Raw genomic sequence first — 27,929 nt, forward strand, 5'->3', positions numbered from 1 at the left:
ACGTTTTCTGAGAAGTAGCCCATAATCAGCATAATCAGCGACACTGTATGTTCAGGAGGAAAAAAAGTGCAGTGTTTACACTTTATGTTTGACATAAAGAAGCCGTATTTACACAATACATTCATATTTTTAAGTATGTTACAGCTCTCTGTAGAAAACCATTCCATCACAAAACAGCAACTTGTGACCCGGATTCCATCTTTAAAATATTAAATCAAATGAAAATATTCCTAATTTCATAGCCCATCACAGAGGGAGACTGAAGGGAGGTGGGAGTGAAGACCAGGTGACAGCAAGAGGACCCCCACCTGATGGGAACAGAGACCAGGAGAGCCCGAGGCTGGGGCAAGTGCCCTCCCCCGCAACCTGGGTGACTTCCGAGGCCGCGGAAGAAGCACCCCACTTCCCACTGTGTCATGAGGCCGAGCACAGCTCTGAAGGCGCAGCTCTGGCTATGCAGGGCCAGCACCCTGGACCTGGCTGGCGGCCTTCTCGCCCGAGGGCTCCTCTGAGACCTCCCGTTCCCTGTTCCAGTCCTTCAGGCCCTCAGGCAGCGAGGTGTCCTCATCCAGGCTGCCGGTGCCTTCCACAAATTCCTCATATGTAGACTTTTCTGCAAACGGTCTGGGGCCCAGGAGTTCCACCATGTTGTTCTTGTCTAACACTTCTTTCTCTAACAGGAGGAGAGCAACCTGCAATGCGAACACCTGTGGTTAAACAGTCACCCAGCAACGTCTCTCCAATCTCATCACCTCCTATTTACAGTCAACCCCCTTCCAAAAAACAGTTTAGGACCACTGAAAAGAGATATTCACGGTCATGTCACTTTAGAATAAGATGTGCAAAAGTCCTGGAAAAACACGTGTCCCCAAGAAGGGCGTGGCTGCACAGTGTGGTACATCCATGTGGCCCGTGACTGTGCCCTGGACTTAGTTGGGGAGCTCTGTCCCTGACACCGCAGAAGGACATCCTCGGGGAGGAGAGCCAGACGCAGGGTCCCTGGGCCCCACCTGCTTCCAAAGAGGGGAGGAGCTCCCTCTGGCTTACAGAGCAGAAAGAAATCCTGCCAGGAAGTGTGAGGAAGTGATGCAAGTGACTGGGGGTGGGGGTGGGGGAAAGGGTGGAAGCAGGGAAATTTTAAAAGGTGGTTGACAAAAATAAAGACAAATGAGGCAGAGACACAATATGAAGCAGGAGATTAACGTGAAAATATGCATCTCGAAGTTCTGGTCTCTGTGTGGCTGAACCACAAGACTGACATGACACACAGCCACAGAAAAAGGGACCCCTGCCAACTACGAGTGGGGAGGTGAGGGACGGTGTCAGGAGGACAGGGAACAGGGTCACGTTAGACACGCTCACTGTTAACACTGCCTTTCTACTTCTGCTGCCACCACAGCACCATCTCAGGAAGTTAAAACACACCTGTGGCTGCCTCTGCACTGGCCTCTGACTGTCCCCCTGGAGATGGCACCCTGCTGCCACTCTATTTTTTTTAAGTTTTGGCATCTTTTTTCTTTAAAGATTTATTTTTATTTATTTATTTTGGCTGCACCGGGTCTTAGTTATAATGTGCGGACTCTTAGTTGCGGCATGCGAGATCTAGTTCCCCGATCAGGAATCAAACCCAGGCCCCCTGTGTTGGGAGCGCGGAGTCTTAACCACTGGACCACCAGGGAAGTCCCTGCCGCTTGCTCCTTTAATGATGAGTTTTTAAGCATTTCTACTCCAGATTCTTTTAGTACTCCTGACGATAAAACACAGGGGCCGGATGAGATCTCCATGAAGGGCGCCTCTAGATCCAGAGCTGTGTTTCCCGCAGAGCTCTGGAGTCCCCACACACCCTGTCCTTTCCTCTGCACCCCCTCCTCGCTCACTAGGGCCCCACACAGCGAGTCCTCCTCTCCTCCCCATGTTCACTGTAGCCTGATGAGCTGTCAGGGTGGATGTCAGCCTTCTCTGCCCTCTGCCCTCTCCCCTCGGAGCCCCTGCTGCAGGCCCCTCCCACCTACCCTGCGCTCTGTGAAAAGGCACCTCGGGCTCTGCCCGGCACAGCTCACAGTGGGCTCCTCTGAAGATCTGCCGATCGGACAGCATCATCTTAGAATAGCTTTTTTCTCTATCAGTCCTTTATAGAAGACTTTTCACCTGTGCTTTTATCATGAGAGTGTGGAATATTTAAAAAACAGAAGATTCTCCATTTGGTTGCATGGATTCTGAATAATTAAAGAGTTTACTGGATGCAAAAAACCGACTGAATTAGAAAGGCTCCCTCCCTTTTGAAAGTGCTATCAAATGAGGCACAACAACGGAAGATAAAAAGAATGTTTGTTCATGGAAGGTCATAATTAAGCAAAGGTCCTACATATCTAGTTTGGCTAATTCTTTCATTTGCTGTTCCACTACCTCTTTACTCTGGAGGTGAAGAGCAGTGGTCAATCCCAATCAGGCCACTGGGCTCCGCATTTGGAAGCACTTGGTGGGTGACTGCAGGTTCAACTGTGTGTCTGGTGTCGTGAACAGACTTTGTTAATCCTGCGCTCACATTCCTAAGAACCAGGAGCCGGGATCATGCCCGCTGCTGCTCTTCCCACATCCCCCCAGCCCCACAAAGACAGCAGACACAGCATCAGGATGGAGGAAGGAGCCTGGGATTAACAAGCACAGGGGACGTCGGCATCTACAAACCAACCAACCAGTCAAGCCATCAGTCTCAACTCTTTCTGCAAAACCGTGCAGAGAATCATTGGTGGAGCCGGCACCCACCTTCTCCACATCTGCTTTCTTTTCTGTGAGAAGAGCGACTGTCCTCTTGTAAGCATCGTTGATAAGTATTCGTACTTCGTCATCTATTAGTCTGGCCGTGGCTTCGCTGTAAGGCTTTTCCAACACCATGTCCCCCTGACGGGGGAGGTCAAAGGAGATTTGCCCGACCTTTTCATTCATGCCGAACTGAACAATCTGAAAAAGAATGCGTGACTAGAGGGTGGGCATCCATTTCTGCTCACAGGTTTTTATAAAATGGCAGCAAATCCACTGACATGAAATCCACACACCTCACTGCAGTACTACTCTTTAACCCGCAACAACGACACGGCAGCCTTGAGTCGGCCAAGTTGACCAGGGTGTTCTGTGTAGATGGAGGTTGGGAGGACAAGATCAGAGACCCACAGGTAACATCTACAAGGCAGGCGGCAAATGGGCAGGGACAAACCCCAATGGTGACGAGACCTGCTTGAAATCACTCTGCACGGGGGGAGGTGAGGACAGGCAAGGAGCATCCGACAGATGGGAGGAACCACCCAGGCCGCCCAGAGGCTCTTCCCGCGCCGCCCAGGCTCCAGAAACCTGCGAGGGGTGTTGGCATTCTCCCTGAGTCCACAGGGCCCGGCCTGCACCCCATGAGACCCCCACACTAACCACACAAAAACCCCACATTAAGAAGAAGCTGTGGAAGTAAAATCCAAACTGACCAGAAAAGAGAAGGCGCAGATAAAAGGGAGCGGGAACAGATCAGAAAGTCATGTTTTTTAAAAGTTTATGAAAACAGCAGGAAACTCTAAAACCGTAAAACTAGAAAAACTGTCTTAATCCACCTCCTTCCTAAGAGATCAGGAAAACAAACTTCATGTGAAAGCGGGCAACAGAAAAATCCCTTACAAAGTTTTTATGAGAAAAAAGGAGCAGAATAATGTCTACACAGATAAGGGAAGTGGGATGGAGAGACGTCCATAATACAGATGAAAACTGTAACCCACAACTTCAGAAAAGGCTAACCGAAATCAGGAAGGTGATGGAAAATAAGAAGGAATAACATTAAGTCAGAATCAGAAAATTTAGATGAGGTGCTAGAACGCAGGAAATAAAAAAAGAAAACATTACAGTTATTTTTAAAATGGAGATTAAACTAGAAAGAATACAAGAGCAAACAACCCCAACAAACAAATGCCCTAAGAAAAATTATTGTGTTTTTTTGGGGTTTTTTTGGCAGTGCTGCACGGCACATGCGATCTTAGTTCCCTGACCAGGGATATAACTCGCATCCCCTGCATTGGAAGCTTGGAGTCTTAACCACTGGACCACCAGGGAAGTCCCAAGAAAAATGAAAGGTATGGGAAAGTAACAGGCCCAGAAGAGCTGACATATGAATAAAAGGAGTTCCCAAAGAAAGTCACTGACATCAAGTTCCCCGACAGCAAAATGACCTTGTCTGGGGATGGAGGCGCCCGTGATAAACTTAAAGGAAACAGGGGCATGGCTGCTGCCAGCAGAAAGGACCAGAAGGGAGAGGCACCAGGCAGTCCACGTGGGATCCCACAGGCTTGTAACTGAATGTAAACTCTACTGATGTGCTTTATACACTCTTAGTAATAAACTTGAAAGACCAAACTCTCAAAACAAGGGTTTCTTTTCCTAAGTTTTGATCATTTTAAAATGGATTTCTCTTAAGAAGTAACCCTTGCCTGGAAAGCCTAGACCAGTCAAACAGCAGTGCTGTTCCAGAGCCATTGGTGCAGGTTAGGATGGAAGACGACCCCGCCCACACTCACCTGGGCATACGCACTCTGAGTCACTTTTCGCAAGTCGTCCTGAGCGCCGGTTGTGATTCTCCCGAAGAAGATCTCCTCTGACACGCGGCCACCCAGAGTCATGCACATCCTGTCCAGGAGCTGCTCTTTGGTATAGAGGTACTGCTCCTTGGGTAAGTACTGCGCGTAGCCCAGCCCTTTGCCCCGAGGGATGATGGACACCTGACAAGGAGAACACACGGTGCGCTGAGGACAGACGCGGCCACTGGAGGCTGATGTGGAGCCACAGGGAGACTCACTGGAGAGGAAAGCACCACAGCCTCGGCTTGAGGAGCTGGGTGGGAGGGCCTGTCCAGGAGAGCATTTTCTCTTAGGGTAACCCCACCCGAGAGGTCTATAAAGTATTTCTTGTCTCTTATAAAACTCAACTGAAAGTGTTCAGTCCTGACAACAGGGCTGCTGCTGAGTGGCGACTCCTCCAGACTTGACGCCGGCCCCGCCTACCCTGCTTTCCAGGAGGCAGAGGGGCCAGCAGCCTTCAGTTTTCTAGTCCTCTTGTTGCAATTGAGTAGATTCCTTTAATTTTTACAATCAATGCTCCCAGTCACAGGTTACAGTTCAGTAAGTTCTGACAAACAGACTCCTCCCACAACCAAGATACAAAACATCTTCCTCTTCTCCCCGAAATCCCCTCCCCCGCCCCCACAGATGCGTTGCAGTTTCTAGAACTGTGCGTAAATGGCCTCATACAGTACGGACTTCACCGTGTCTGGTCTGTGTGACTGTCCCCGAGACCCTCCCCCACTGCCGGCTGTGTTAACAGTGCACTCAGCTCTACGGCCGTGGAGCAATCACTGGCTAAACACACCAAACATCCACTCCTTCTTGAGGGACTTCGGGGCTCTTTCCGGTTTATTGCTATTACGGATAAAGCAGTAAAAGTATTCCATGGACATGTTTTTATTTCTCTTGGGTAAACACACAGGAGTGGAACCGTTTGGTTGTATTGGAAGCATTTGTCACCTTTATGAGAAACTGCCGAACTGGTTTCCACGGTGGCTGTCCCGGGTCAGGTGCCCGTCCGCAGGCATGGGGTCCAGCTGGACTGACCTCGGGACATGTGGAGCTTCTGCAGGGTTCCACCCACACCTCCCGGTGACTTAGGGCATCCGGTATCTTCATGCGCCTAGCGCCCATTCCTATTCCTTCTCTCGGGAAGTACATGCGCATATATCTTGCCTATTATTTTACAGCGTTGCTTGTTTCCCTACCACTGAATTTTAAGAGTCCTTCATGTATTCCAGGTACACGTCCTCTATCATATACACGTACTACAAGTATTTCCAGGGTGTGTGGCTTGCCTTTTTCTCTGTGGAGTCAGGGAAACCCCCTGGGCAAGAGAGCCCCAGACGCCCAAGCCTGACCCACGGTAGCAACTGCTTTTCCAGAGTGAACCCCTCCAGCTTCTGCACACTTTTCTTTCCAAACCTTATAACCCATCTGCGTGACCCCTTCACCCCAACACCATCAGCAGATGTTCCTGCCACGTGGCCCAGTGTGGCCACGTCTGTTCTACGACAACTGCCTCACCTTCAGGAGGGGGTCCGCGTGCTCCAGATACCAGCCGGCAACTGCGTGGCCAGCCTCGTGGTATGCCACTGTCTTCTTCTCCTCGGGCTGCAGAACCTGAGTTTTTTTCTCTAAGCCTGACACACAGAACAGAAAACAAAACCCACTGCTTTAGTGACACCGACATCAAAAGAGATTTACACGATACCACACAGCGTCTCATCTAAATCGTGACTCAGAGACCAAGCTGCCTGTGACCATGGAATACTCCCAATCAGGGGCAGAACAAAGCAAAGCATCAACTTCAAAATATACAACCACCGCAAAACGCATTCACTACCCCACCCGAGGCCCACTTTCTCCTACTCTCCCACTCGAGTCACATATCTCGTTTTGAGAAATAAACAGAAATGCAAAGTAAAATTCAGCACTAGGGTCAATTTGACACATAAAATTCACAGAAAACGAAGACATCTGGAAAGAGCTCACTGCCTAGTCTAGGCATCGGGAATCACCAAGTAGGGGGAGACAAGGACCCAGCCGAGGAGGCAGGCACACGAGGGTGGGAGGAGAGCCAGGCCCATGAGAGGCAGCAGCCCGCAGCCGCAGAGCAGCCCTGAGGAGGTGCCCCTGAGCTGGCCCGCGTGTTGCCAGAACTGAAGGACCCCCGCTCCAGCCTGGATGAAGGCGGACGCGGAGCTCGCCCGCACCTCTGGGCTGTAGTCTGTACTGACACAAAGCTCACAGGTGACACCAGCTTTCTCGTGTTCCAGGTACTCATCTGAGAATTTCTCAACTGGTAACACGTTACGGAGCCTGGGATACTGAAAAAGAAGAGAGGGCGAACTGTGTTCCTGAGGACTCAGCCCAGGACAAGCACACGCCGCAGAGCCGCCAGTGGGTGGGGCGAGGGCAGGTGGACAGCCCTGTGCTCCAGACACAGACACGCAGTTCTCATGCCCCAAACACAAGAACCCCCGGCTTGTCACAGGATTTCCCCTCCTCAGCTCGCGATCCCGTCACAGGGCGTGTGCTGGCCCCAGCAGCCGAGCGTGAAGAGCATGAAGAGCACGTCCGTGCCCCTCAGGGCCAAGGCTCTGCCCCACCCACCGCCCTGACCTCTTTCACAAACTCACTTTCCTACTAAACACCCCCCCTCCCCCGTGTCCCCCCGACCTAAAAGAACACAAATAGTCTTCTCCTGTGTTTACAGTGAGGTATTTCAATTCCACTCACAACTCTGACATCTTAGACTTTTTCTTTTCCCTAATGAATCTCAAACGGTCCAGTCACTCAGTCGGCACCGCTACACCTCCCCCCCGCCGGCCCCCCTGCAGTGGCACCTACTCCTTGTCTCACCTGCTAATGAGCCTGCCAGGCCTGTGGCACAAAACAAGCTTCGGAAACTCTGCTGACAGCCGTTTCCCCCTCGGCTGTCGGCTGTGTGGCCCGTGCCCTCACCCACCCCGCACCACGGGAACCACGGCCATGCGCAAGACCCCACGGGGACATCCCACCCCGGCTCACTTCCCGCCAAACCAGCGGCCCCGAGGACGCCCTTCCCACCTGTGGCCATGGGGCTCCCACGCTCACGTCCGCTACCGCACATTAAGGACCAGTAGGGGCTCTGCCTCCAGATGCACCCCTTCTTCAAAGATGCATCTTCCTGAACTATCACTGACTATCCCGTTACTCAGTGGCTCAGGAAAACTCGTGTTAGTACAATATTGGCCATAAAACAACATAAAAAAAGCTCTTAAGCTTAACACTCAAGGCTTGCTAAAATCTAGGCTTCAACACCTCTCTCCACTTTGTCTTCCCTCCCGCAGGAAGGAGTATGAGCAACTCACCTCCCTCCCTGAGGGACTGCTCCTCTGCTCACCCTCGTTCACACCACATCCCCTCCTCCTGACCCCAGTTTAAACCCCGCTCTTCCGTGGAGCCTGCCTGGCCATTCCTTGTCACAGGGAAATCCTGTGACAAGCCGGGGGTTCTTGTGTTTTGGGGGCATGAGAACTGCGTGTCTATGTCTGGAGCACAGGGCTGTGCCATTCCCTCCTCTGAATGCCCAAGTTCTCGAACTGCTAGTTATCTTTTTAACAGTATTAACTATAAGCTCTCTAGAAAGCAAGGAAAACACATTACTGGCCAACCCTGCTTGACAGGTGAGCATTTCCCGGTCAAACAGTTATTACAGCTGTTCATCCATCACCTATATCTAGCTTAGAGCACATTTAACTCATGCGATGAAATTTTTGGAAACAGGGAGGTTGTGAGTGTTTTAGAAAAACTAGATTGCTATAATTCAGGGGAGGACCCCTCCCTGCTTGCCGCCCGTGCAGCATGAGGGTGGCGTTCTCAGACCCATCCGACAGGGTGCCGTTGAGCCCCAGGCCTGGGCAGATACATGCCCTGGCCTCAAACTCACGCCATCCGCCCTTGGTCGTGGGTCCCACCAGCTGCCTTACCGCCAATTACTCGTTCAATTGCTTGTTCGAAGTGTTTCTGATTTATGGAATCTGAAAGGTGTCTTGCAGCGATCAAAGCAGCTTCATTGCAGACGTTGGCAACATCGGCTCCTGTGAAAGGGACACACACAACGGCTCACCTGCCAAATACACCTGAGCTCACTGGTCACACATTGTGAAGAAGGGAACCCGGGCCAACCGTCCACCAGCAGCAGGCAGTAGCACTCAGTCCTGCCTGGCACAACCCGGCCCCTGAAATGCGTGCTGCAAGTGTCAGTAGTAGACAGATGCCCACAGGCAGTCCTCCACCTTTAGAAACTGTGCAATGACAGCAAACTAAGACAGCACTTAAAAATGCCCATCAACTTAGTTCCACCATCTCTGTTGGGAAAGTGACTTAAGCGGATATTGGGCAATCTGCTGAAATATAATGAAATACATAGGCATTAAAATGACCTAATGCATTCAGTTAAACAACGAAAGTTAAACATGAGAAACTTGCCAAAAGCTTTCTAGATCCTTAGGTCTCTGTAAACTACCTTTACAGAGAAAGTATATAGGGACGCAAATAGGCCATAACACAATGTATGTGCTCAACAAAAAATATTAAAAAGTCAGGCTCCTGGGACATTGAAGGTGCCTGTGCCCGTGTATATAACCTTCTCAGGCTGTAGATAGATGGTCCCTTCTATTTCATGTTAAGTTTGGAAGAAGGGAGAGAGGGAACAAGAAAGGAAGGGTCACATTCTGTAGACACAACAGCAGGTCGTGCTCACCTACCTGAAAACCCCGGGGTCAAGGATGCGAGTCTTCTTGCCAGCTTCTCCTTTTCCAGGGTGCTGTCCAGTTTCAGTGGTCGGAGGTGAACTTTGAAAATAGAGGCTCTTCCTTTTATGTCCGGGGGTCCTTGAGAAATTATTTTTAAGGAAAAAAAAACCATAGTGAAACAGTTGCACCCCTCCTCACAAGAACTGGCCTGAATCCAGGGAAAACCATCTCACCGATAAAGATCTGCCTGTCGAAGCGCCCCGGCCTCATCAGCGCAGGGTCCAGGATATCTGGTCGGTTGGTGCCCGCCAAAATGACCACGTTGGTCGTTGTGTTAAAGCCTGGAAATAGAACAAAGGCATCACCATTGTTAAACGCCGTGAGGAGGAAGGTGACAGCATGCCTGTCCAGAACGTATGAGCACGAGACACACCACTTTAGTTTTCTATTTATTATCTAGTGATTTTTTAAGTCACAAACTTAATGATTTTTCTTACTATTCATCTTGTCCTTAATGATTAAGTCATATACAGTACAAGACTTAAAGATTTAAGGATCAACTACTAAAGACAAATTACCAAAGATTTAAATTTATGTAACTAGAAATGTAGATTACGTTGTCAACTTTAGAAAGTTTTAAAAAATCAGTAAGGTTAAATTTGCAAAGGAAGTGTCTGAACTCCCTGGGCCAAAGGGACCACTCACTGCGTATCTGAAGGCAGGCACCACCCCACCTCCAACCTCTTCTGCAGGCTCAGCCTGCTCGTCTGACTGGCCATTTCTCAAACAGCAATGCCGTGGCCACAGAGCCGTCACCCCCAGGACCCTGGCGCTGAAGGAGCCTGGCCTGTTCCCCCAGGGTAGTTTCTGCTGTGCACGGGGGTCCGCAGAGCCGAGGAGCAGCCCCACCTCCTCAGTCTGGCTCCCATACCCGGCCCAGGAACGCAGACCCGCTCAAAATCTGCCAAATTCGCACTTGCTAATGCATGGATTTTCCTGATCCTTCAGAATCATAAATGGTTTGAGAATGAGATTATGATTCTTTAGTGAAGCATTTCACCAGTTTTTCTCTTATTTGGCACCAGGTACAAATGCCATCTTAACACCAGTATTAAGTTACAGCAGGCTGCCAGGCAAGACTATTTTGCTATTACCTGTACTGGAATAAAAGAGCCCTTCGATAGGGCTTGTTTATTTTAGAGAATCTCTCTTTGCTCTCTGTATCAGCACAGGACTCTCATTTTAGAAACATGAAGAACAATTAGAAAGTGCAGTTCAAAACACAAAAGACTTGAACATTCACCATCCATTTCCACCAGCAGCTGGTTGAGGGTATTCTCCTGCTCACTCTGCCCCCCGAAGTTGCCCCTTCCTCTCTTCCTTCCCACGGCATCTATTTCATCAATGAAGAGGATGCAAGGGGCATTCTTCCGAGCAAGGGCAAATAAGTCACGGACCTGGATGAAAATGTAAGCACTGGAGTCACTTGACAAGTGAGTGCTATCCTCCCAATAAAACAGACATCAAGCTTCCTGTCCCCCAGGAAAGCCATCCTGTGTCACTCACTGTACAGTACAAATTTAAAAAGTTACAAGCAGCAAAGAAGTCACATGGCAAACGGTGGGGAACTTATGTAAGGTGAGCAAATATTATTTCTAAAAGCTCATCAGTTATTGTTATGTAAGAAGCACGAACACCAGCAAACTGACACTACATATCTTTATCCTACTAAAAGGTAACAGGTAGAGTTGTAAAGTTTGTATTCAGTTTATAAGTCCAACCACCCTGGGCTCCCTTCACGCCTGAGGCAGGCAGTAACAGCAGACACTTACTCAAAGACCCAGCAACGTGTACACACAGCATAGGCATGAACCTCCCGAGCCCAGCCAGCTGTTGCCCCACCCTCAGACCATGGCAGCGGGGGCCCTGCGCCCACCTTCTGACCTGCTGAGTTAATACAGTGTGAGGTGAGACTTACTCTAGCTGGACCCACACCGACAAACATCTCCAAGAACTCAGATCCACTAACGGTGATGAAAGGGACGTTGGCTTCTCCGGCTGTGGCCTTCGCCAGCAGTGTCTTCCCAGTGCCTGGAGGACCGGTGAGAATGGCACCCTTCAGATACAAAAAAGAGAAAGTACAGTTGACTAGAATTTCAGAGAAATAAATTACATATCCATAAATAATTCCAAGGTATAAATCTGCCTACAAATTTTAGTGATATACACTAAATATTTCTTAAACATGTGAACAATGATAGTAATTATATTAGTAAGAATATTAGTAAGATTATATTAGTAAGAAGAAAAAAATTATATGAGAAATATAGAGAAATATATTAGAAATATTAGAGAAACATAGAGAAAGTGATTAGTGAGAAGAGAAAGGAAAAGACTATTAGAGACTATACTGTTTTAAAAAACTTGGGGGGGGCTTCCCTGGTGGCGCAGTGGTTGAGAATCTGCCTGCCAATGCAGGGGACCCGGGTTCGAGCCCTGGTCTGGGAAGATCCCATATGCCGCGGAGCAACTGGGCCCGTGAGCCACAACTACTGAGCCTGCGCGTCTGGAGCCTGTGCTCCGCAACAAGAGAGGCCACGATAGTGAGAGGCCCGCACACCGCGATGAAGAGCGGCCCCCGCTTGCTGCAACTAGAGAAAGGCCTCGCACAGAAATGAAGACCCAACACAGCCATAAATAACTAACTAAATAAATAAAAGCTGGGCTGATGGCCTTCTTCACTAAAGTTGCCTCCTTAAAAAAAAAAAAAAACTTGGTAAGAATGTGAAATTTGAAATACTTCTCTTACTTTTTAAGATTTTTAGTGTTGCTTTTTAGACCTAACAGTATATAAAGGGTGACTTAAGCTGGGAATCTACTAATAAACTGCCTGATGTTTACTTCAATAATTCAAGGAGACACAAATATCACACTTCCAACTTACATTGTGCTTATTTTCTTTCCTTTAAATTTCACAAATGAAGTAAAAATCTAATAACCAATGATGAACTTAAAAAGAATACTGTTTGCTCAAACACTGTAATTACTTAAGTCGTGGAGATGCCTAAGTATGATGTGAACAGGTACGCAAGTATAGCAAATTATAAAACTATAAAATGTGACTTTTAATCCATGGAGGCAGGCAGGACATGAAATCAAGAAAATGATGATTCCCTTTACAAAGGACTCCTTTAAAGTAAACTTTATTAACGGGTTTTTAGAAGAATTAGTTAAACATTTTCTCTTCATTTACTTAACGCCTGAGCCTGGCCTTAGGGACACAAAGATGGGCAAGGCTACCCGTGGCACGCAGTGGGCGGGGGGAGGTCTGTCCTCCACGGAGTCCTGGGCCACGAACCTGAGTTCCAGGCCAGGCCTGCTCATGGTGCTGAGAGAGGGATAGCGAGGTCACAGCAGAGGCAATGTGCTGGGGGCTGCTGAGAGAGGGGTGTCTAAGTTGCCCTGGAGGGAGAAGGAAGCAAACCAAGGGGAGAGGACACACATTTTCTCAGCAACACACGCTACCTGCAAGAAGACACATCCACGCAGGACAGCCGACCTGAAGAGACGTGCAAGTTAAATGGAGACTAGTAAGTTAAGATGGAGGAAGGAGAGAAAAAGAGCTACTTTATAAATAATCAAACTTCATAAAATTGTAACTTCAGAGATCAAGAAATACTTCAGAAGATTTTTGGGTTAATGAGCTGAAAACCGTCTTCTGAAAATTCATTTTACCTTTGGGATTTTTGCTCCTAGGTCTTGATACTGCTTTGGGTTTTTCAGGAAATTCACAAATTCCATTATCTCTAGCTTGGCCTCCTCGCAGCCCGCCACATCTTTGAACTTCACATCTATCTCGTCCTTTAGGACCTTGGCAGTGGTTTCTCCGACACTGAAGAGTCCGCCCATGCCCCGGCCCGTGCGGCCGATGCCGGCCGGCCCCCTCCGGATGGTGTAGAGCAGGAAGGTGATGATGAGCACGGTGGGCAGCATGCTCAGCAGGAAGGAGCTGGGGGCCACACGACAGCGCAGCGCTCAGGCGGGCAGCCCTGGCTCGGCTGCCCTGCGAGGGACCCGCCACCCCGTAACTGCACACGGTTTCTGCCTGTGCAACACCGGGCTATCCGGGTACATCTGAGGCACAAGGAGACTCTTAGTGTGTCAGTATCACTGAAGGGGAATCTCAGAAAGACCAAAGAAAAACCTGTTCTCAACACGTACGCTGTCCAGTGGTGCTTTATTCCTACCTCAAGAACCACCATTTATGCACAGGACGGACCTGTGATTTACTATCACTACATCAAAATTTCAAAGAAATTTCGTTCAAATTGCTCATTTAACAATTTTAACATGATTCTGGTGTTAGCCTGAGTAGAAATTCCAGTTCTCTTATTGGAATGCATCAACTTATTCTGAAGAGATGTCTTCCAAATATTCAATCCTTGCGAAGGCAACAGTGGTGAAAGCTGTCTCTGGGCGGCTCGTGCAGGCTCACAGAGACCCAGGGGCAGGGGTGCCCTCCAACCCATGCCTGCCCTGGCGGAAGCAGCTCAGGGATGACTTACAGCCTTTTGCCTTCTGTTTGTCTTAATAAAGTCAATTTCCACACAACTATAGGCACAGACATATACTTATACTGGGTAACATAATGCAATTTAGTTTAACTTACCCTAAGAAATTTAGGTCAAAACCTGGTACATGGTTTAGGTAAAAAACAAAACAAGAATAAAACCAGGATTAGCTTTCTAACTTTTCATCTATTATAAAATTTTAAATGCTGCTATAGCATTTAAACCATGAACAATTTACCCTTTGGTTTATTTCTGGAGTAAAAAAATAAACACACTGACAATAAAGGTTTAAGGAATGGTGCAACAAAACTTTGTGTAATGTTTCAGGACCAGCCTATAAAATTAAGTAATTACATGATAACCTCAGGGACCAAGGGATATATTGCATCACATGTGAAATACTCTCGGCGGCTAGCTGAATCTATTAATAATACTGCAGGTAGATTGCAGGTCTACATACATCAAGACTCAAGAGAGTCCCTGAGGCCGAGTAAGACCATCAGCTCAATTAACAAGCTAGCTACCCCTTTCTCCTCTCTCTTACATGTACAAAAAAATTAAGCTTTATTTCTACTTTCACTCTCAAACTCGTAACTCTAAATCAAGGTAGGCGTTCTGCATTTAATGCAAATGGGGTCACCACCAGGAGATCTACCAGGGCGTCCATGTGTGAGCATTCAAAGGCCATGTATTCCCAAATAAGCCCAAAGACAAGCAACTCCTGAAATCAACAAGCTGTTCCTGAAAGACTCAGACCTGAAGTGGCCTTTCTAAAGACAAATAACCTTTAAGGGAAGAAGCAGCTCTGACCAGAGAGGAAGAAGCATTACTTAAAAATCCTGCAAACTCTGTGAAATATAAATGTAAAGGATAGTTAAAAGGTGGGAATGCCACTCTTTAACACAAATGGGCTCTTAATGCTAAACTCCTACTCAAGAACGGTGCATTGGACATTAACCCCAAACTACTGCTTAATCAAGATAAACATTAACATGTAGAAAATCAACCAGTCTCCAGCAAACTAGTAAGTTACTAATGGTTGAAAAGAACTCTGGCCAAACTGAGAGGCCTGTTGAGAATATAAAGTGTGATGCGCTGCCCCCTGCTGACAGAATACACAGTGAGCCCCGGGAGCACAGGCAGCCTCCTGTGCTTACAGACACGCTTCTTACCCATCACTCTCAGCAATGTAGACCACAGGGACCCGATTCTCCCCTTCTATGCCCAATTCCTGCTGTAAAGTTTCCAGATTCCGCTCAAAGGTGTCCACACTGCCAATATTGAACCAGACATACTGCTGTAAGGACAGAAAAACAAAATATCCTAATTTTGTTAGGGGAATGAAGAGGAAACAAAGGATTCAATTCACAAAGGGTTCAACTTTCCAAGAATTTTTCAGAAATACTGCAAATTTACAAATTAAAAATATACAATATTAACAATAACAACAAGACTTGTTTTAACAATGCAGTGACTAAGCTTCACTCAGTGAGAACCCTTGACAAGCCTCAGCCAGTAAGCATTTCTATAGCAGCATTCCTCCACAGTCCTAAAATTGTAAACTCGAAAAATGAAAACTCTCTTTGAAAAGACAACCCTTTTCATAAACAAACAAGCATCCTTTTCCTCTTGTCCACTTCTCAGTAACTTCTTAGCTGCCTGGTCCCAAACTAAACACCAGCCTGCGGCAGTGATGGCACTTCTCAGTGTTGGGATGGTTCCCATCCCCAGGTGCACCACGACGCCCTGGGTCCTCAGAAAGAGGTGCTATCACCGACCGCTAGGAGGCAGCTCCACCCAATGGGACAGAAATACCCTCCAGTCACTGTACCTGGGAGTTCCTGGGACCCTAGGGAGGGACACCCGAAGGGCTGGAGGCAATGGCGATGCTCCCCACCAGCGCAGGGTTCCCCACTGTGCTGGCATTTACTGTCCCCGTTTGACAGAGGACAAAACTACAGGGCTGACCCCACCGCCCACGGTTACACATCTAGGAAGTGGGTGGCTCTGAGCCCAGGCAGGCTGGCTCCAGGGCTAGCGACAATCACCAGCAGGCCACACTGGCTCTCCGACATAACCACTCCCACCTCTGGAGCTTCCCCACACACTGGCCCCTCTTCCCAGCACCCGGCAAGCATCAGCTGCACTGCACAGCCCCGAAAGACTTTGTTCCTCCTCTAACCTGCAAACACCTAAAAAACATGTAAACCTCAGACACTTGAGACATGTACACAGACAAGAGCAACATGTCCCCACAACCCTTCCACCACCAGGGTTACTGAGTGGGGGCCGTCACTGTGGTGTTTCTCTCCACGTGTCTAAAAACAAAAGACGGCAAGTAAGTTGTATAATATTCTATAACAATAGTCCTCGGTAAGTTGTTCACAGACAAAGCTACACGATTCCTGTGGTTATAGGCCCCAAATGTGTCAATGACAGAACACTCCCCAACTTAGCTCCCACCACCAATGGGGCAACAAGCTAAATGATGCCTCACATCAGAGAGTTGGGTGGACCAAGGCCCAGCAGCACGGAATTCTAGGGACAAGACCTAGGTGAGACCCTCTGGGGTGGGTCCCAGCTCTGCAGGTGATTCCTATGCACACTGAGGTTTGACAACCACCACTGACCTACACAATCTCATTTGAGAGCTAAGCCCTAAGAGCATTAGTGTCACTCCCATTTTAAAGATAAAGAAACTGAGGCTTCGAGGGGTTAGACCATAGAGCTAGTAAAGAGCAGAGCTTATCTGAGGCCAAGTGTGTCAGACTCCAAAGCCTGTGCTTATACAGCACAGCACAGCAATTAATATCACTATGCCATAAGCAGTTGGACACTGAACATCTTATACCCATTTCCGAAAGCTTGAAATAGTCTTTATTAAACAGGCAATACATATTCTCTGTAAAAAACTAAGGAAACACAAACATAATGAAAATAAAAAGCATCCATAACCTCAATATCCAGAGATAAACACTATTAGCAATTTTGATGTTGTTTTTTCAAGGTTTCAAAATACCCCTTTTACAATCTTGAAATACGCACAATTTTGAAAAGAAATCAACATAAAACCTTAACTGTAATATAAAGGAGTGATACAAAGTAATTTATAATAAGATGGTACTAATTTCAATACGAAAACGCTCGTGCATGCCAGTACTAAGTGTAAAAACTGCTCCCCAGGGAGGAGCAGGCCCTACTGAGAGCCGAGCCCCAGCAGGCGATTAAAGAGGGATGTGAGGAGCCTCTACTGCTGACCAGGGGCCTAATGGGCCTGTTTATATGGTTCTAATTTTTTGCCCTATAAACAATGTTTTGGAGTACATCCTTGCACAGACACCTTTACATGCATCCCTAATTATTTCCCTAGGATTATTACTGAAGCAAAATTACTGGGTGTATGCGTACTTTCAAAACTGCTGATAAATACACTGCCAAACTGTCCTCTTGAAAGGGAGTGCCAATTTAATTCCCAGCACTAAAAGTCTGAGGAACAGTTCTGAGAAAAAAAAAAGTAGCATGGTTATTAATGAACATTTCATCATAAGATAAAGAGAATGGGGGGGGATTAAGACAATTCAAACAACTTTCCTAACAATGACTGAAATACCAAAGTCCTATGACGTTACAGATATTCTTATATTTATTGATACGTTATCAGAGACATGGTCACCAACAGTTCTCGTTTTCCTTAAATGTTGCCCCATCCAGGCAGGATGATGACGAAATGGTGAAGCGAAGGCATCCTGAGATAGAAGGGATGCAGCCTGGAAGAGGCCTGCCCTAGGGGAGCTGTAAGGTCGCAGGATGCCCAGGGGCTAGGAGTGGGCCTGAGGGTCGGGTCCAGGAGGGCTGGGAATCACCTGGGAACCTCATCTGCCCCCTCCCCCCTTCCCCCCATAATCCCCTCAACCCACTCTGGGGTCTCTGGAACACAGTTCAAACTGGTTGGACAAGAAATACAAATGTTTTTTTTTAAATAAGAACAGAAATGGAAATTAAAATAATATAACATCACAAAACAATTGGGAGAGATATGACCAGAATGCTTCTTAAACTGATTTGACAAAAGCTGTCTTAAGACATAAGCAATTCAGATTTTAACATTTTTTTTCTTAATCAAACAACTGTTTTCTCAGTCTTGAAAAATCATAGATACTGGAATACTGAAAACTAGATTTCACGCACTGGTTTCTAAATGAATAGCCAACGTGATCACCAAACCAAACCAAAACCAAAACCAAAACCACTGCCCAGCCCCTGCACACGTTACGGACACAACGTTCACGTCCTCACTGTTAGTAAGGATCCTGGTTGCTGCGCTGCCCAGCTCCGACGCGGCCAGTGTACATGGCTACCGCAATGTGAGGGAATGCTTGCTTTTCAGTTTTACATCTGAAAAGTTAATTTACAGCTAATTCACATCAATTAATAAAATCATTTACCCCATCAACAGGAGTTTTTCCTGGTGTAAAAGTCACTCGAACAAAACGCTTGTTGACGACTTCCAGTCTGTCTACCTGGAATTTTAAGAAGTTAAAAATTCAAACATAAATTTACACAAAGACTTGAGATATTCTTTTAAGCTCATCTGAAATGCCTGTATTTCAGACACACAAAAGAATATAAAGTAAAGAAAGAAGATAACGTAAGGATTCCCCATGTTCCCCACTCCAGCTTGAGAAAGAAAACATCACAAACACTGCTGAAGCCCCCAGTCACCCAGAGGTGGCTGTTCTCTGCAGCGAGTGCTGGCCACCCCAAAGCAGGGCCTGGTCCCAGGCCACAGAGACCCAACCCTAAACAGACACTCACTTCTGCCTGTTTTTAAACTTTAAAAATGGTCTCATCTGGCATGTACTTTTCTACAACTTTTTTTCTTCTGTCCTTGTATTTGTAAGGTCTTTCCTTGCTGACATGTCAGTTCTGCAGGGTACCCCATTTTATAAGTACACCCCCAGTTATTGGTCCATTCTCCTGTTCACAGACATTCAGACTGTTTCAAATGCTCCCCCATCACAAACAATGCTGCTGTGAACATTCCTGTGTATACCATCTGGACACATCTTCAAGAACTTCCCTGGGATACATACCTGTAGATAAACAGAGTCCAGCTAGGCTGTAGGGCAAAATCGCTCTCCAAAACACTACTGTCCTCACTTGCTATTAAAAGACTTTTAAATTTCTGCCCCTCTAGGGTATAAAATGGTTTAAACTTGATTCTCCTGCAAGCTCCTAACTACACAGGGTTCTAAAGATCGCTTGCACACCTCACCCCGAGGCCTCTGGCTACTGTGGAGTGGAGCACTTTCGGGCGGGCCTGTTTCCTGCCGCTGTCAAGTCTGCTCTGGCAGGAAGTCTGGAAGGTACGAGCCCAATATGCGAAGTGAGGGAGCCCTGGAAGGTTCCAGGAGGAACCAGAATGGTTTCCACCATCTGGAAAGGACTGACTAGAGAACTCTACCCCGCATAAAACTGCTGGGGCAATGGTAGACTGACTGCAGAGAACCAGCGGGTCAGGAGGAGAAGTGGCTACAGAGCCAGGACCTGTCCCCACACTCGAAGGACAGGAGTCACTTCTTAGAAAGCAGGCTCCTCACGACACCTGGGAATCACACATGTGAGAGTCTCACTTGCTTCAAAAATCTGAGTAATCGTTTCCATTTTTTCCATCCTCACCTTACTGTACAACCTTTAAAAATAATTTTAGATTCTTCATATTTTGTAAGTATTAATATTTTTATTTTATTCATTTCATTGATGAAAAATCCAGTATTGAGAGCTTAAATCATTTCCCCAAGGTTACAGAGCAGGCCTAATGCTTGTTCTCTTACTATCACTTTACTTCATCAATTCTAAGATGGGCATTTTTCATATTTTAACCTCTCAGACATTGTGATGCACGCTGACAACTGATGGTATTACACAGTTTCACTGGCGGCTCACTCAATCTTTCTTAGTAACATGTAAAATAACACGTGCCTTACAATCCACAGCATCTTAAATGAGCTGAAACAGGGTCTCACTGGGCAAAGACCCAGCCCGGGGGCACAGAGCTCATGCCCGGGCCTTCACTCAGAGCCCATGGTTCCCACTGTAAACACTGAGTCACCTATTCACCTTCCAGGCCCACAGGACATTACAATCAGTGAAGGTGTAAAGGAGCTGGGAGAGGCTGGGAAAGGTGCAGGGAGGAGAGGCACCTGAGGGCACAAGAGGAATGATGGGAACAGACGGGGACGCCAGAGCAACAGTCAGGAGCAGTGGCTCCAAAGCGAGGCTCTAGCATGAAAAGAAATAAAAGGAGTTCGTGGTAAATTTGGGGACTGCTCGGTCAAAACAAACAGGTTCCTTGGTTGCAGTACTTTCCAGCATTAGAAAAATCCAACACGGGACTTGATGACGAACAAGCCTGTCTAACTTGGTGGCTGTTTATCATTTTATTGGCCTCATCTGAACCCCACCCTTTGAACCCCTGCAGCCTGCAGGCCCACACAATACTCACTACTCCTTTGGAGAGGTAGTTATTGACAAAGTCCTTCCATGTGATTTCTCTCCCGGAGCTCTTGAACAGGAAGTAAAACAGGACTCCTCCCCAAAACAGGGCGGTCCAAAGAAAGTACATCCTGAATTCCTTGTCATCCCATGGAATGTCACCCTGGGCAAGGAAGGAGACATTTCTGTGAAGCATGCAATGTAACAACACGGTCTATATTGTGCTGGATGCAAATCCCTTCCAATGCCATGAATGCCACCCCAGAGCCCCAACATCAACCACACAGTGTGGAATCAAACCTTCTGGAACCTGGACCACCAATGAGAATCGTCTTTCTTCCCACCTCGTTTTCCACCACCACCAACTCCTCCTCCAGAAGGACGCGGGGCAGCCGCTGGCTTCGGTTCTGTTCACAGACAGAGAGTGTGTACAGCAATGTTTTCATTAATACCGTTTAATAAAGTTTTATTGCAAAACACATGGCAACTGATCAGTTACTAAACAAAGTGCTATGAGGAAGCCTGAGACTAAGAGAGAGAGGGGTAGCCCTCAGGGAGGCTCCTGGCGCTTCACACGCAGGGTCTCATGAGCTGCACACTTACTCAAGGACCAGTAGACACATGACTCTGCCCATCTTACAGATAAGAAAGGGGCTGACGTGCCTGCTGATCACCTGGTGAAGTGCTCAGTGACAGTGAGCAAGTGACAGAGCTGGGATCTGACTGCACATGAGCGCGCTCCTGAGTTCCCACCTGAAGGTAAAAAGTAGGTGCCCCTGCCCTGCCCCAAGCCCTGAAGTGAACACTGTTAACAGTCTCTGCAGGAAAGACATGATTTTGATAACTGGCCAAAAACAAAACCACCACTACCAACAACAAACCCACTTCATCCCCATAAAATCTGTTGGTAAGAATCTGAAATTAGTCACTGTCATGAGTTGAACTGTGTCCTCCAAACTCATTTGCTGGAGTCCTACTCCCCAGTGATCTTAGGGTCTTCACCAAAATACACAAGTTGAAATGAGGTCACATGTGTGAGTCCTAATCCAATATGATTAATGTTCTTATAAAAAGGGGACATTTGGACACAGACATGCATAGAAAAAAGGCGATATGAAGAGACCCAGGCAGAAGATGGCCGTCTACAAGCCAAGGAGAAGGCCTGAAACAGACCTTTCCCTCATGACCCTCAGAAGAAAACAACCCTGCCGCCTGCCGACACACTTATCTTGGACATCCAGCCTCCATAACTGAGACATACTGTTGCTTCTGACACCCAGTTGTGGAACTTTGTTCTGGCAGCCCTAGGAAACTAATACAGTCACTAATACTTTCCCTTCCCCCCACTTCTCCATCCTTTCAAAGATCCACAAATACTGTTCTGACATCTTCAACTCCTGGGAAGCCACCCCCTCACTGTGCAGGCCAGGAGGCCTCAGCACCCAGTCACCTGCAGGGCCTCATGGCCTGGGCTTCCTGTCGTGTTCACCCCTCCGAGATGCACACAGGGAGCTCCCGCACCCCTACCTCAAGTAAGGCAGGGTCTCAGAGAGGCAAGCCCACCCCTAAGAGGCCCAGGCCTGGGAAATAAAGAGGAGGCACATTTCTAAAGTTGTTGAACGATGTCCCATGTACTCCAGGACAAAGTAACATATATGCAAAAGGTACCCAATAGGTTATATTTAAAAAGTGGACCAATCACCATTAATCAGCCCCAAACCAAGGTCAACAGGAAGTCGCCCGGTCACCAGCGCTCCATCAGCCCACACAGCACTGGTCCTTCCTCGGCTCTGGCCTGGCTTTCATGCTCCACATTCTCTTAGCATGTATTTGTCCCTCCGAGACCCAAGTTCACTTAAAAACAAAGGCTGTATTTTATTTTTCCTTATATTTCCCTAGAAGGAAACGATGCCAGCTGAATGCCAGCACAGCACGTGCCGGGCACTGTGCTAAGTGCTATCACACGTGAAAGGGGAGCAGGGCCACACACAGGCCCCCAAGCCACTGGCTCTGACAAACCCTCTCTGAGTCGCTAAGGGAAGATAAGCCTCCGAGGAACAACTTGAAAAACACTGCACTCACAATACACGTCAAGTAAATTGCATGTATTGATAACATGTGCCAAATGTACTTACTAAATATGCAGTTAGATATGACTGACACTGACCAGCCAATATCTCTAAGGTAACCTTCAACTAATTCAATTTGAAAAATGACAAGAAATATGAGCAGAAAATTAAGATAAAATGAAACAGAATTTTATATGTGCTCCTAGACTACAGTTTCAGAACTGACTTAAGATTTTCTTTGTTCAGTGAAAACTATCAGCAACATCACATATTAGGGGAAAACAGTAAGTTCAAATATAATCTTTTGAAAAGGTACCTTTTTTTTCTCCCATAACTTCTTTAGGTTCACTAGTTTTTTTTCCATTTTTCCCATTGGGAAAGTATTTTTCAAATCCTGTTAGAAAAGGAAAAAAATACATATCTTCAAACTAAAATTCATCAAGTTTTGTGTATGTGCTCTTTGTTTTGTTTTGTTTTTTAAAGAAGATGTTGGGGGTAGGAGTTTATTAATTAATTAATTTTTGCTGTGTTGGGTCTTCGTTTCTGTGCGAGGCCTTTCTCTAGTTGTGGCAAGTGGGGTCCACTCTTCATCGCAGTGCGCGGGCCTCTCATTATCACGGCCTCTCTTGTTGCGAAGCACAGGCTCCAGACGCGCAGGCTCAGTAGTTGTGGCTCACGGGCCTAGTTGCTCCGCAGCATGTGGGATCCTCCCAGACCAGGGCTCGAACCCGTGTCCCCTGCATTGGCAGGCAAATTCTCAACCACTGCGCCACCAGGGAAGCCCGTGCTCTTTGTTTTTAAAGCAGCTGATTCATCACTAAAAAGCACAAGCTAGAAGTTTAACATTGCTTGTGTAGGGAGTAAATCAAAGTCTAGATAATACAGCTCACAACCCCGAGGAATCAGAGGAAAAGGACTCACTGGCCTGCCCACCTCATTACCGACAAAGGTGCCACATTTGAAGGTGATACACTGTCATCACCGCAATCACACAGGAGGAGGTGGGGTGGGTTATAAGAGGAGACATGACTTAGGAATCAACGGAAACAACGCCTCTGCACCTGCCCCGTCAACATCCGCTGACAGCGAGTCTCTGTCATAGACTGTCCACCGTCACAGTCACATCTGAATGTTTACCTTTTGGAGGCCGAGAACAGAATCTCTGATAAGCAGCAATCACATCTGTCAGAAGAGAACTTCTGCTGGTTTTTGCTTCAGTTGTAGCATATCGATAAAGCTGCAACACAACATATAAATAAAAGCATGAAGGTTACATCAAGGTAAGAATGAAAAGAGCTTCATTTCCTAATACCACCAAGTGGATGAAATGCTTCTCCCTTCAACAGGCAGTTACAGACTAGCATAGAACGGCCCCCCCGCACCGAGCGAGGACTAGGGTTGTCCAGCCCTGGGCCGCTCTAGTCCAGCAAGAACTAGGAGATACACACTTCGCCCAGAAAACGAGAGTACTTCAAATCATACCTAATTAAGAGCTGCAGCCCAATTACGATTCTCTACCAACACATTCACTCTGGCATTATTTACTTAATTTGTAGCATTCAAAAGGCAAACTCCGACATGGAACATTGGCTGCCTCACTTGCAGGGTCTATCACACTACAAGGTCATTTACCTGAAATTACAGAATAATGCTGCTTGTGAACACAATACTAAATTTATCTGTGTTCAAAGACAAGAAAGTTATGGTCCAATGTCACTGATAGTCCTTGTACTAGTAACATTTGCTAAAGGTATTTGATATACTGTCATCCTGACAAGTCCCTTTACAGATATATCTCTGCTTTAAATAACATGTTGCTAAAAATTGTTTGTAAACACTACCTATATAAGTCAGAGTATAATGTAAACAAACTGAACAAGCTCCTTATTAAATTTAGGTGCACAATTAAAAGCAATCAATGGCAAGGTCCACTGAGGGGCTATATCCAAATTTGGCAGTGGAAAAGTTCAAGTAATTCTATCCTTTTGAAAAGTGAAAATTCACCACCATTTTTTAGGGCAAGCTTTTACACACAGGTGAGAATGTTTAAAGTGAAGTTCATCCGCATTAGTATCCATCCTAACTTGCCTCCTTTATGGTCTGATGAGAAAAATAAAATACCACAAAACCATATAAAATCACTTCACATCCACAAGTGTGGCCATAATAAAAAAGAGAGACAATAACAAGTGTTGGTGAGGATCTGCAGAAATTGGAACCCTTGTGCACTGCTGGGGTGATGGGTACAGCCACTTTGGGAAAGTTTGGCATTCTCAAAATGTTAAACATAGAGTTCAGTTACCCCATGATCCAGCAAATCCACTCCTACTCAAGAAAATTGAAAACATACGTCCACACAATACCTCGTACATGAATGTTCATAGTAGCATTATTCATAATAGCCAAAAAGTGGAAACAACCCAAATGTCCATCAACTGATGATGACAAAAATGTGGTATATGCACACAATGGAATTTTATTCAGCCATAAAAAAGGAATGAAGTACTGATACATGCTACCATGAAACCTTGAAAACATTATGCTAAGTTAAAGAAACCAGACACAATAGGTCACATATTACATGATTCCATTTATATGAAATGTCCAAAATAGGCAAATCCACAGAGACTGTAGATTAGTAGTTGCCTGGGGCTGGAGGAATGGTTGGGGAGAAATGGGGCGTGACTGCTACTGGTTATAGGGCTTCTTTTTGAGTGATGAAAATGTTCTGGAATTAGATAGTGGTAATGGTTGCACAGACTTATGAATATACTAAAAACCACCGAACAGTACACTTGAAAACGGTGGATTTTATGATATCTGGATTAAATAATCAACTAAAAACCAAAAAAGAATGAGCTGATTTAATTCCAAATTATTACACAATTAATAGCAAAGTAGGACAGAAACACTGATACGGTTCTTGGTAGACAGCAATGCTGGTCTGAGAGAACTTGGAGCTTCTGTTATGTTGGGCCCTCCCTGACGGCTGGGAACACTTGGCCCAAGAAATAACCACTGATAATGGATAAGAGTGTGTCATATGTGAATAAATATTTTCCAATGCCAAATCCATTATGGGTGTGGATTGAAAAGACCTGTTATCCAAGCTGGACAGGGCAACAAGTCACTGAATATCTGCTCCAGGCCAGGTGCTGCCAAGCAGTGGGGAGCCCACAGGGGGACCAGAACCAGTGCTGCCTCGAAGAAACTCAGAAGAGTAAGGAAGAGTCCTGGGAACAAATCAACTACAGGACGGTACCGCACGCGCAACAATACAAAACCTTAAGTAGGAAGGTACAGAGGTGGCACAGAGAGGGAAGTGGGTACATGTTTAAGGGACCTAGGCATGTCACAGGGAAGTGACACCTAGCCTGGGATTTGAAAGACTCACAGTTCACCAGGCAAACAGTGTCAAAACTTTTAATTTTGGTTAAGCTGGAAATCTGATTTTTTGCATGATGATCTTCAACATATCTCATGATATTAGGGGACTCACAGTCATGTACCTGCAGTGGGAGAAAACGACGAATGCCCAGGGATACTACTGTGAGGGTCAAATGTGATAATATATGGAAAAGCACCTTTAAAATTGTGTGGCAATACCCAGGTTTACATTATCATTTCCAATCATTCTGAAAGCTACTTGAGAGCAAGGGTTCTTTATTAACACCATATTAAGCAAGTCTTTGTATCACAATAAAGTACAGAAATGGGTACACGGTATGTGCTCCATAAACATTATTAGCTTGCTGAATAATCAGCCCCCTTTAGGCTCTCTTTTCAAATTGCACTGACCTGGAATACCTCTAGCAATAACCCCCGTGACTGTATTTAATAATGAGATTATTTTCTACAAAAGAACCATCAATTAAATTTTTTTCCTCTATCTAATCTAAGCCCATTCAAAGAATAATACATATAAAAGATTATGAATTTGCAAAATTTAAGTACAGAGGACCCCAATTTAGAGAATTAGGTTTTACGTCTGACGATGTGAGTACTTTTTAGTTGTGAAGCATCAGTTTCAATCCTTTGAGGATTATACCTGAGACCACACATCAAAATCTTTTCCCCAGGAACCTCACTGTGAGAACAGACTTTTAACAGATGGACAAACGCAGAAGAAAATCTGTCCTCTCAGCATCCCTTGCAGGTAGCAGAGTAACGCCCTGGCGTCCCCACCCAGATCTTCAGGGCAGTACCAGGGAATATGTGGCACCGACCTACACAAGCAGGAGACTTCCTTACACCTCAGCATCGAAGATTCACGGAAACTATAGTGCCACTCGAAAGAAAGGCCTTTTAGATAAGATTCCTGACAAAAAACCCTGCAAACTCACAAGGCAGATCCCTACCTGCTTATTACATGTCTGAGTCCAATATTCCCAAGGGACAAAAGAGGAATCCGAGGAAGGTAAGACGGGGAAATGGATGTAATGCAAGAAACGGAAAAAAGGCCTAGTGCACAGCCATTCTGAGTAAGAGACTAAGACGAATAACCCTGGCTGGCAAGGGGGCTCCGAGGAGGAAACATCAGGAATGTAGGTGCTATCACTGCCCTATCTGTGGAAAGACTGAGAACACTTCCTCCAGGGCATCTGGCGACTGACCCCAGGCCTCGCCCACCACCCCCGGGGCTCCGTGCGCGGTCGTGGTCAACCTGCCTGAGGCGGGTCCGCCGCGGGCACAGCCGACATCGGCTCTGGGAGCCCGGCCCTGACGACGGCAAAGCAGAGACCCTCTGGGGGGTACACCGTTAACGACCCCGGTTATTAGGCGTCGTGTCCGCCGGGCGGCGACAGCCCCACCCCCGAGCCCTCGCCGCCGGCTCCCGACGCGCTCCGCTCCGCAGGCCTCCCGGGCCCAGGGCAGCCCCGCCGCTCCGAGGTCCGTCTCCAACCGGGCCGGGGACCCACGGCGAGAGCAGGGCCCGTGACCTTGACTCCCGGCGCCGGGCCGGAAGCGGGTCGCCGGCCGGAAGCGGGCCAGGGGCACCGGACTCACCGTCCGCAGGCAGAGCCGTTCGGTGGGGCCCGCGCGGCCGCCAGGCACGAGCATCGGGGGCAGCCCGCGGGGCCGGCAGGCGCCCCGGCCCCACAGCAGCAGGCACCGGTGCGCCATGGCCGCCGGCGCGTGCCTCGGGCCGGGCGCTGACGAACGATCGGCCCCAAACGACCGCGCACTCTCTGAGTTGAGGCCACTGGACTGCTCGCCAGCCACCCCACGCTCTTCTGCGTCTGCTCGCGCCCCGCCCCGCCCTGGCGCGCTTACGTCAGCCGCACGGCGGCGTGCCCTCGGGCAGGGCCGCGGCCCAGCCTCCGTAGCGTTCAGGGTCAGGGCGGAGGTGGGGCCTGAGGGGAGGAGCTCAGATGGCGAGGCGGGGCCTGAGGGAGGAGCTCAGAGGGTGGGGCGGGGCTTGAGGGGAAGAGCTCAGAGGGAGGAGGGCGGGGCTTGGGC

At 47.4% G+C, this 27,929-nt stretch overlaps 1 protein-coding gene across 3 annotated transcripts; it reads right to left on the reverse strand.

The window, feature by feature from the left end:
* Window positions 1-50: 50 nt before the first annotated feature.
* AFG3L2 (AFG3 like matrix AAA peptidase subunit 2) lies at window positions 51-27,711 on the reverse strand. 3 transcript variants are annotated; one of them, XM_032603341.1, is made up of 17 exons: window positions 27,477-27,711; window positions 23,607-23,706; window positions 22,786-22,863; window positions 20,701-20,807; window positions 20,411-20,563; window positions 18,351-18,425; window positions 15,078-15,202; window positions 13,070-13,343; window positions 11,313-11,450; window positions 10,638-10,791; window positions 9,568-9,675; window positions 9,347-9,472; window positions 8,567-8,677; window positions 6,120-6,235; window positions 4,551-4,751; window positions 2,767-2,961; window positions 51-692 (listed from the first exon to the last, which is right to left on the reverse strand). In XM_032603341.1, exons 1-17 carry the CDS (start codon window positions 27,591-27,593, stop codon window positions 453-455), a joined length of 2,418 nt encoding a protein of 805 aa, XP_032459232.1. In that variant the 5' UTR covers window positions 27,594-27,711; the 3' UTR covers window positions 51-452. The 3 variants fall into 3 exon arrangements, with proteins under 3 accessions (XP_032459232.1, XP_032459234.1, XP_032459233.1); XM_032603343.1 differs by having other exon boundaries at window positions 22,786-23,206; XM_032603342.1 differs by having other exon boundaries at window positions 15,078-15,199; window positions 27,477-27,706.
* Between the last annotated feature and the right edge of the window lie 218 nt (window positions 27,712-27,929).

The sequence above is a fragment of the Phocoena sinus genome, chromosome 14, assembly GCF_008692025.1.
Source record: "Phocoena sinus isolate mPhoSin1 chromosome 14, mPhoSin1.pri, whole genome shotgun sequence".
NCBI lineage: Eukaryota > Metazoa > Chordata > Mammalia > Artiodactyla > Phocoenidae > Phocoena > Phocoena sinus.

Bases quoted from the DNA above. Each gene is read 5' to 3' on its own strand.
- AFG3L2 (XM_032603341.1), bottom strand. From the start codon at position 27,593: ATGGCGCACCGGTGCCTGCTGCTGTGGGGCCGGGGCGCCTGCCGGCCC. The intron at 20,564-20,700 runs GTTTGATTCCAC...TTCCTTGCCCAG, and splicing joins GGTGGTCCAGGTTCCAGAAG to GGTGACATTCCATGGGATGA. The intron at 10,792-11,312 runs GTAAGTCTCACC...ATTTTCATCCAG, and splicing joins TCGGTGTGGGTCCAGCTAGA to GTCCGTGACTTATTTGCCCT.